At 29.3% G+C, this 11,266-nt stretch overlaps 1 protein-coding gene across 4 annotated transcripts; it reads left to right on the top strand.

The window, feature by feature from the left end:
• Window positions 1-5,965: 5,965 nt before the first annotated feature.
• LOC101243734 (protein phosphatase inhibitor 2) lies at window positions 5,966-10,378 on the top strand. Of its 4 annotated transcripts, none has more exons than XM_004228399.5 (5): window positions 5,966-6,100; window positions 6,523-6,577; window positions 7,558-7,676; window positions 9,235-9,369; window positions 9,910-10,378. In XM_004228399.5, coding segments are annotated over exons 2-5 (486 nt in total). In that variant the 5' UTR covers window positions 5,966-6,100; window positions 6,523-6,575; the 3' UTR covers window positions 10,140-10,378. The 4 variants fall into 4 exon arrangements, with proteins under 4 accessions (XP_004228447.1, XP_010326509.1, XP_025885495.1 ...); XM_010328207.4 differs by having other exon boundaries at window positions 6,089-6,164; XM_026029710.2 differs by lacking the exon at window positions 5,966-6,100 and adding an exon at window positions 6,185-6,437.
• Window positions 10,379-11,266: the final 888 nt, after the last annotated feature.

The following is an 11,266-nucleotide window of genomic DNA, read 5'->3' as shown; positions in this document are numbered from 1 at the left end:
ATATTTGGCAGAATACAATTAGGTAATAACATAATGGAGAAAATGAATTTATAATTTTGCATGTTTTCCTTTTTCCATAGAAAATAAGTACTATTACAATTTGTTTGTATAGAAAATAAGTTTGTGATATTCTAGTGTGATTGAATAATTGTAGATTTCGTTAAATGTTGTACAAAATATAGTAAAGCTTATTTGTTTTTATTTTTTTTTAAAAAATATTATATCCATCATCGATATAACTTTATAGTTCATAGTAATACTTTGTAGTTGATTGTTTGAAATACAAGATAATTTGTGGTTAAGATACATTCAGGTAATGATTGAAATAATTTCGCATACAATTTACTAAATGTTACACAAAATACACATTAATTATAATATATTTTTGAAATACAAAATATAAGATAAATATATTTGACAGTCATAAAATATAACTTTTTGAGAATACAATGTGTGTTTGTTATACATGAATATTAACTTGGTTGTATTGATTACTAGGATACAATTATTAATTTTGACTGCAAAAAGTAAAATACATAAATTTCTCAATCATTGTGTATACTTTTATGTTCTATTACATGAATGTAAATATGCATATATTGTGGAAGCAAAAATTGTTAAAATACAATATAGTTATGAAGAGTATTAGTATTTTGTTCATACATTCTAAAAGATGGAACCAAAAAAATTCCTATAGTGATTACAACAATAAAGGCAAATATGATGTTAGAGTATTCAACATTTGGAAGCTTAGGTATGAGATAGAAGATAGTAATACATCTTTGAAAATACATAACGAGATTTGTGTAAGAGCCTATATATCGTTGAAAGAGAATAACGATTTGAAAAAGCATTCCCTTTGTATAACTGTATTTATGAAGGATTGTGAATTAACTGAGAGAAATCTTGATGAAGACGAGGTTGAAATATGTGGAATAGATGAAGGTGATACATTTGATACACAACCATTAGTGCTTAGTATGTCATTCGTAAGCGATATGAACATTGTGATATTATTTCAAACATCAATAAAAAAAAGTAATGGCAGATAAAGTTTACAAGAACAAGCGAACTTTAAAAGTTGTGATAATGCAGTATGTCACTGATCATATATTCCAGTGAAAAACAAATAGATAAAGTAAAATTAGGTATGTATATTCGTATACTTTTATATTTGTATACTCAATTAATTATTCTATGGACAATCATCTTGTATGTATTATGTGTTTTGTATTCTTAATCATTTCAACAATCATACACTTGTTTGTATGTCTGGAAATTGTGGATGAATAAAAAAGTCATCTAATATAAATTTATTGGAAATGTTTATAGTAAGAAATTCGTAAATGAATTTTTATCATATTGGATACTAACTATCATGGATCACATATAAGGATGAAGAAAATTGATGAAAATCAATTTTTATATCTTTTCATTTCTATCTTTCGTTCATGAAAGAGTTTTGAAAGTTATAGCGCAATTGGTGTAGTGAATGGCGACCACTTCAAGAAACTTATAATGATATATTTATGTCTGCTAATACTCTAGATGGAGCAGGTAATTGATTTATAATAGATAAAATTTGATGTAGTTTCAATAATTGTATTTTTTTTTTATGAAATATTAATTTTTTATTGTTTGTATTCAAAAAATATATTGCCACTAGCATATGATATTGTTGATTCAGAGAATAATGCATCATGGATTTGATTCTTTAAACAATTTAGAGAAGCTCCTGATTTAAAACATAACATGGATGTTGCAACTGATGGAAACAAGAGTTTTGTAAAAGCAATTTCAAAGGTATGCAATGGAGTCACACATTATGCTTGTACATAACATATGTGAAAAAATGTGAAGGAATCATAAAATAGGCTTTCAAAAGTGTTTTGTGTCATGACAAAGGCATAAACACAATCTGATTTTGATGACTAATGAAAAATCTTGAACAAGTTGATGTTCGGATAAAAGATTACTCTGAGTTGGCAGGGGCATGAACAATGGAATAGGGCATATGCAACACTTGATTAAGGATTTATTATGACATAAAAAATTACTGGTAAATAATTTTTCTGAGGAAGTTAGACAGATGTTTTGAAGATGGAATTTCGCAAATCTTACATCTGCTTCCAATACATTCACCACACTTTGTGGTAAACCTCAAGAAATTCTTGCTGAAAATGAAGAACAATCAATAGGTATGACGATATGTTCTTGATTAGTCTTGATACTCCCAGATGTTTTGATGATATCCTTACAAATGTAGGGATTCGGTCTTCTACAGAGTATACTCATGCAGGACCATATGCTATAAGCTGACCACGTCAGAGTTTGGTGAAGTCGTCAGTGTAACACACCAATCAAAAGGGACGAGGTTGTTTGTACACCGATTAATTAATAACTCTTCATGATTGATAAATTCAACATTACAAACACCAAATCATTAATTCATGCAAAGTGAGAAATTCAAGTTTCAAAACACAAAGGGACCTCATAGATTGCTTTTTTGCTTCCTGAACTAGTTGTTTCTTTGAGTGCTTGTATTTGATATTATATTGTAGGATTCATTTCGCTTATGATAGAAACATTTCAACCTTGGTTGAATTATTGTAAAAACTTAGTTGAAGACAACTTAGTGTCTTACGTCAAAGTATATATTAATAAGTTTGATTAGTATAATGGGCAATGCATGCTTATTTTGGCTCATTGAGTGATAATGTATTACTCAGATTAGCGATTAGGAGGCTAATCTCCGTGTGATTGTAAATTGATATTTACTTTGGCTTGTCAAGTTTAGTAAAAGCAGTTTAAAAATCTTGTGAGATCGTGAATTTACTCCCTTGAGTAAGGAGATTTCCACGTAAAGTACATGTCTCATCTTTACTTTCAATACGTATCTTCTATTCATTATAGCTATATTAAGAACCTGATCCTATCGTACTCAGTAATCACACACATTCCAATAATTTTATTCTTTTTCTTTCTTCTTTTGTATTTCATATATTTATCTATGAAAACTTTTTATTAACAAACACATGAGAGAAACTATCAAAGTCTTTAGCCTTCAAAAATATTTCTCTTTTGCCTTGGTATTTTCTAAAAGGTTTGCTAGTATGTTTTGCTTATGCTACTAGAAATGCTTAATTTTTGAATTGGCTAGCTTCCTAATCAATAACAAGTATTCATTAATAATAACATTATAAACATTGTATCTTTTATTGATCATATCAATCTCCTATAGAGTTCATGGAAACTTCTAGAAGTATGAGTCATTATTATTATCACAAGCAATACTCAATCTCGATGATCACTTAACTTTTAATATTTCATATAAAAATTCATTCAAATTCATTTACAATTCTAAAGTCACTCAATCAGTTATAAATATTGTGTGTTTTCTTATTCCTCTATTTATTTTTATAGCTCTTTATAAAAAAGAAAGGGGGTGCGGGTCAAATTTGCATCTTTGCGCCCTTTACTTACTGAAGGGATAGTGCGTCCGATACATGATTGGTTAATGACGATTCTCAATAGCATCTGTATAATATCGAATTTCAATTATTTATTTAATGCCCATTCACACAATTTTGGAATTGAATGTTGACAAAAACTGCAGCAAGCAACTTGAATATAGAAACCTTATTCTGAATTTATTTATTTTTATTATCAAGTTATGAACTCCCATTATTTGTTGGAATTTTTGTTATCCTTCTTTTTATCAAGTTTTTTTTATGTTTTTTATTTTGTTTCAGCAGGTATATATCATAATTTGTTATTATTGATTACTTAGTTTAAATATGTCAATTACAAGATGAAATTTATTTAATATTATAATAAAGAATTTTGTATTTTAAAAAGCTAAAAAATAAACCTCAAACAAAAATATATATTTTTTAATAAAGAATAAATTTAAAGCCATTTATTAATGTTTGACTTTAGTCATTAGTTCTATTGAGCCGTTCTTGTATGACTTTATCCTGAAATGAAAGTTATACTTACGAGAGATGTTAAAAAAGATTTCACGAACTTTTGCTATGGTGTTAGGAACAAAGATGGAGACACCTTTTTGTTCTCAAAGACACTAATGCTTCTTTGTTTATCTGAGATATTCAGGGTGAAGCTAGAAGTCTGAATACAAATTCACTTGAATTTATAACTTTTTTAACAAAATATATTTGTACTAAAACAACAAAATCTTTTTTTCTTTGATAATTTTGCACATATTTGGCCAATCATGGTTAATATAGTGCTTAGCTCATTAATTTTGCTGAATAAGTCAAGTTTTTTTTTTTTAAAAAAAAAACATAAACTATCACTTTGTATTGCTACTTTAGAAAATTACATTTGAATAAGTTCAATTCTAGGCTTGGTTAACAAACAAACAAACAAATTATAAGTCAAAATTGTTGAAAAAATCCTATGTTTTAGAAATAATTGAGTTGATTTTTTTTTTTTATATATATAAGGATTTGATCAATTCTTAATTTGATATTCTTTTTTCAAACCAAAATTTATACGAAATATATTACTTCACCAAACATGACTTTTTGGAATTCAAATAATAGTAGAAAATACTTTTATTAAAATAAGAATAAGACATGGTGTACGTGAATTGAGATAGAGAGAATTGTTGTTATTATATTATATTATAATATACAAAATAATAGGTAGTTGTGATCTATGAGGATTAGCATCTTTCTTGATGAAGAATAAAACATGGTTTACATCATTACATGTATTTATTTATTTCCCTATATTATACTATATAGTATATATACGATGTGAACATCTTTCGTAGAGATATAAAATTTACTAGCATCGAGTATATATACTAATTCAATATATGTATATCGTGATTTAAATTTATAGTTTATTTTATTTAACTTTAATTAATTAACATGTGTTTTACTTTATCAAATGATTCAAATCATATAATAAAGAAAATTACATTAATTTAATATAAACACCTCGATATTTTTCCTAATTAGATATTATTGTTCAAATTTCAATATAGAGATAAGATAATTCCATTTTAATATTTTATTTGCAAAATTTTAATGAATTAAGTTGATATGCATTTTTTAAAAAATAGTTAAAGTGCGCATAAGATAGCTCAAACATTATTATATTTTTTTCTTAAAAAAATTATTTTTCATGTAAATAATAAATAATATTTAAATAATAGCAAAATAATATTTGTAAAAATCACCATCTACCATTTGTTTCTTAGGAAATTACATTAAATAGAATTGTGTTTGAATTTTTGACCTCCAATTCTCGCATAGTAAACCTTCAATTTCAAAAAAAAAAAAATCATTGACCTTGAAGTTTTTTTAACGATAGTTCGATCTTTATATTAATTGAATTAAATTTCAATTCGCAATAAAAGTTTTATATTTGAAATAAGGTACTTTCTAACAATAGTTACTATGTACTCAAAGAACTCAAACGGAAGATATTTGATTAAAAAAGTATTACTTAATACAACAACACAATTATTGATTCTAAAAATTTTACCATGAGACGAGGAAAAGACTTAAATATGTCATTGAATTTTCAGAAAAAACACTCATTTATGTCATCAGTTGTCATTACCGATAAAGAAAAAACTCATTCATGTCATTTAACAATATTTTTTCAAAATCATTTTTAACACATAATCAGTTATAATTTAGACACATAATTAAAAAAAAAATTAATTCAATATTTATTTCGAAACATAGCCGATGAGATAGGTAAAGTTAAAAGTTCAACATCACCCCATCTATAAAAAGAAAAAAACAATTTATTCATTGGTCTATAGATAATAGAATTCGTAAAAACCAAATGCTTTTTCTATCACTAATTATTTATTTATTTTTAAATTGATATAATGAATTTATTATTTTATTCTTGTTAACTATAAAGTAATTGAATCAAAAAATTTAAAATTATTAAATAAAAATATATAAATTAAAAAAAATAGAAAAATAATTAGAAACGGATATAGTAAGGTTTCAAAAATTGAAGACCCATTCAATTTGTCGGCGGAGTGCATTGGACAAGGACGAGTCTACTTTTTTCCTCTCATTCCAACTCATTGTCATCTGAAAAAACTCAGGTTCATTTCTTGTATATCTTTTTTTTTTTTGTGTGTGTAATTTTATGGCTTATTATGCTTCCCAGTAAGTAGAGAAATCAGAATAATTCAATATTTGTTTTAGTGAATATTAATGTGCTTGAGTTGAACCCTATGAGCTGTACTTAGATCTAATAACTGCAAATTTCTGGTGGATAAATCTACATTTTGGGCAAAATTATGTATATAGCCGGAATTTTAGTAGCTCAGTTGGTTGATTATTCGAACTTTCACTTTGTTGGTGGGATGCCCTATGTCTTCCTGCAATTAAGAAAAAAAAAAGTGTAGTATGTATGCCATATTGATTTAGGTGCTTTTGGTACGAAGAAAAATGTTTTTTTTTTTTTTTGTATTTTGGTTTGTTTATTTTATCTGATGAGTGAAAATTGATGTGTTTTTTTCAGGATAATTGGTTAAGACTGCATCAACTAAACAAAATTTGATCATATTGGGGAAAATGTAATGGATTCATTCTCTATAAATTGTATTATTTAGCTATTTACTTAAAGTCGATTTCTGCTGCTAATGTGTGTTTGATAGACAAGGGATAAAGAAAAGAAATTATGTTGGAATATGATCTGTTGCATCCAAGGGTGTAACTTAGTGGTCGATGAAGTGTGTTGAGAACCATAAGGTTTTAGGTTCGAATACTAGTATGGTGTTTTCTTTTCATCTGTCTTGGTCTTGGTGGATAGAGTTAGCAGGCACCTGTTGCAAGTAGGAGATGACAGGCATCCTTGAAATTAGTCGAGGTCTGCGGAACCTGATTCGGACACTGTTTTGATCAAACAATTAAAGAAACGAATAGAAGTAGCCGATTGTTGACTTAATGTTCTGCTTAGCACCCAAAAACTGAAGTATTTTACTAGGAGGGTTGGTTATACTTTCTTGTGAAGTTTCATATGAAAATATTGCTTTCCTTGAAAGGATAACTTGGTTGGGTGATTTACAGTTTCTTTGCTTGAAGCAATGTTGTCGTACCCGTGTCGGATTCTCCAAAAATGCACTACTTTTGAAGGATCCTACACACATACGATGACATTTTTGAGAGTCCGAGCAATATAGTTGAAAACCATAAGGTTGGAGTTTCAAATCCTAGCAAAGACAAAGTAACTAGGTGATTTCTTTTCATCTCATGGCCTTGGTGGATATAGTTAGTAGGTACCTGGTGCTAGTGGGAGATGGAAGGTATCCCTTGGAATTAGCCGAGGTGCGCAGAACCTGACTCGGAAATTCTCTCTTAAACGAAGAACTAATTATATTATCCCTATTAAAAATGTGAGTCCTTGTCGAAACTAGTTAAGGAAAATGGCGTCAAGTTGTTTGACCTACTCTTTTTGGAAGAAGCTGAACCTTTTTGAGATTGTCTTATGCGATTAGTTTAGTATTGTTACTGATGTTGTTTAAATTTGCTTCCAACATATTTCATTGATGTGCAGGGGGGCACATGTAAAATGGGATGAGGCAAATCTGGAAGAAATTGAGGCAAATAAGCCAGTGAGGCAGAAAATAACTGAACCAAAGACACCATTTCACCGTTCGATCGACGATGATGATGGTATGTTCATGCAATTTCTATTTGTTACCTCATAATAGAAGTTCTCTTGCACCAAGGGTGTTGTCTAGTAGTCAATGAAATGGCTTACTATGAGTTTTCAAGTTCTTATTGTAGCAAAGACAAAAACACAACATGACTTCTTTCCATCTTCCTAGCCTTTGTCGAGAGAGGTACTTGCTGGTGGGAGGTGGCAGGTATCCCCTAGAATTAGTCGAGGTGTGCAAAAGTCGGTTCGGACACAATTTTAAAAGAAAAGATAAAATAAAAGAACAGAAGCTCTCTTTTTATGCACCAATAGATCAAATTTGATGGTGCTGTGCTGCAAATTCTATTTTTTTTACATGACTATAAATATAAATAGATGAAGTGTACTAATGTACAGTTACTAACCTGGTTCAGGACACTAAAATGGTCATATTTTTTGCCGTCAATGGTGTGCTTCTACCGAGGGATGGTTGGGAATCATATGATAGACAACTTAAGAGCTTCTTTGTTTGTTGTGTTATCCCTTTTGAATGAGTCTTAAGTCATTTTGATGATATATAGTTTGCCTTGAGGTTGGTTTTGATTTTTGTTGATAGTTTGATTAGATGTCTTTTACAAGTATTTCGTTAACTCTAAACACTAAAGTTGATTTATGTTCTTCTTGTTAATATTTCTATTGCCTTGGAAGCTTCTCATTTGATACTTAACCTTCTAGATTTTTTTTTTAAAATTGTGGTACGTTGGAGCTTAATGACTACTTATGAACGTTTCAGATTTTCTTTATTGTATGTGGCAACAAACATTGGATAATATATTAGGCTATTTGTTTACAACAGTCCAAGAATTATACTATGTAAGTCGAAATCTTCAAAGTTTCAAAAACAAAATTTGAACCGGTGAAAAACAAGCTGTGCTCGACTTAATATTATCTTCTGGGAACGTTTGAATTCTCAAATTGCGTTGATGAGACTTTATTGAAGGAAATTTGATAACCTGGCAACCTTATACATATAACAAACACATATATAATGTATATGAATAAGTGGTCTTGACCACTATGTAAAAGTTATAATGTGTGCCTCTTCATAAGCTTCATAATCGTCCTTCTAGACGTGACCCTCATAAGCCTAACCCACATAATGCCTTCCTTTTCTCTTCATGTCATTAGCTGAATTTGGCATTATAGGTGGAAGAAAGGGCTCGGGATAGATTTAGGATGGGCCATTGTGGCATTTTCCCATCTCTAGTCATGTAGATTTTCGTTTAAAGGATCTCATAAGGGTAGCGATGTAAGCATGAGATTTTTACTCTATTTAGTGTATTTCACTAGCAAATAAATTATCGTAAAGTATTTGCTATTTTCTTAATTTTTCTCTCATTTTTTGCTATTGAAACTTGGTTTTTTAATGTTTGTTTGGATATGGTATTGGATTTGCAAATGGATGGTGACAGAATTGAATAGGGTTATATATTGTAATGTGTTAAGGATAAAGTTAAATGTGACATCATGTTAGTATACAAGGACTAAAACTATAATTTCCCCTTTTTTGCTGATTATAACGATACTATATAGGATCTCCATCTCCGTGGGATACTATTGAGGAGGCCAGTGCATTTGATGAAGCTTCTTCCAGTGAAAATAAATCCCGACAGTCTGGCTGGCCATCTTCTGACGATGAGGCTGATATCATGGACCAAGATGACGAAGGTATAAAACTTTTATCTGTATTTTATGTCTCAATATTGTGCTTCAGATTTCTAATTCTTGTTATACAGAAGATACTACACGTCTACACCGCAACAATAGTATGTCATATAGAAAAATTCGTCAAAGTATCTTGCTTTTTGTGTGCTTTCTCATTGGCGGTTGCATCAAGTGGTGAAAGGTTATGTTATAGATCACTTGCTTTCTTGCATTGTTATTTTTTGTTATCAACTGTCTGCACTTGACGTAACTGGTAAAGTTACTGCCATGTGACCAAGAGGTCGTAAGTTCTCGCCATGAGAACAACCTCTTGCAGAATTGCAGGGTGATGCTGCGTACAATAGACCTTTGTGGTCCAGTCCTTCCCCGGACTCCATGCATAGCGTGAGCTTAGTGCACCAGGCTTTCCTTTAGTTTATTTGGATTTAACGACTGGGTTAGGTTGGGGTTGCATAAGTGAATTCGATTATGCTGTATGTTTTATATAGTATGCACGACCAACTATGTCCCGTTCTTTGATTTGTTATTCTACAACATCAATAGATTCTGGTTCAGAAAGGAGCAGGAGCTTTAGGGAGCAAAGACGAGCACACTATGACGAATATAGGAAAATCAAAGAACTGCGTAGAGAGGGCTCTTCTCTTGAAGGAGCATCCGACGATGAGGTTGAGGATCTTGAGAAAAGGGATGGTAGGTCTAATACATCATCGTCATTGACATCTGCTGTTGAGGGCATTGACATTTCGGAAGGAAGCACAGACGATTCTAAATAGTCCTCCACGCCAGCCAATCGAACAAGGATTGTCCTGAGTAAGTACATGTTTTTTCTAAGAAGGTTGTTATAACAACCTACTGTTCTGTTCTTCATATGTTCACTTTTTCTTGTACTGTTATAAACTATAGAATTGTTGTAACACAACACTTTGGAGCCACAAGTAAGTTTCTTGAATGTATTCAAGTTTGTGTACTTTTGTAAACTATAGAGTTTCTAAAGTACAACATTTTTCAGTCATTTTTCATTCTTGACTAGCTTCCAAACTAATGCTCTTCACTGTTACATTAATGATACTGTGTGGGTGTACGTGACCGGATTGATTCGGATTTTTCAAATATCAAACTAAATCACTTGTGTCAGATTTTTAAATCTATTAACCAAACCAAATCAATAAAACTCGAGTTTTTCAACCTCGGGTTTTTCCACTAAAGTATTCATACAAACATATAATTTACTTGTAATTCAAATATTTCTTCAATCCTACTAAAATACAACTATCTAAGGTGTTTCTTAAGAATATAACACAAACAATGATATGATTAATGACACTAAAATTTTCAAAAAAAAAAACAATATATATATAAAATAATAATAATAATAATAATAATAATAAAAATAAAATAATAATAATAATGAAATTGTGTATAACAAATATTACAAGTTAACAAGTTATAATGAAAATGATCATAATTTAAAAGTACTAAATCATGCCAAAAATAAGTTTAATAAGTATTAGTTACATGACTGAATATTAAAGGAAATTAAAATTAGATTATGTATTTCAATTGTCTAAACCAATGTAAAATCAAAGAACAAATATTCAATATTATAGTCATCCTTAGTGTTAAATTGATATCCTTGTTGCATTAGTATTAATTTGATTTTGATTTAAGTTTTATTATAATTACCAATACACGTGGACTATAATCTTTATGGAACCATCCAAAATTCTAAGTTTCAAACATGAAATAATATATTAAAAGATAAAAACTATGAAAAAGTATAAGAAATATTTAAAAATTATATCTAAGTAAATATTTTTATGTGTAAAATAAAAATTTAAACTTATATATATAATTATCTATAATTTCTTCCTATAATTAGAATGACATTATATAACGACAG

Source organism: Solanum lycopersicum, chromosome 1, assembly GCF_036512215.1.
Source record: "Solanum lycopersicum chromosome 1, SLM_r2.1".
Taxonomy (NCBI): domain Eukaryota; kingdom Viridiplantae; phylum Streptophyta; class Magnoliopsida; order Solanales; family Solanaceae; genus Solanum; species Solanum lycopersicum.
Note: the sequence above shows the minus strand (reverse complement) of the source record. Positions and strands in the feature narration are given on the sequence as shown.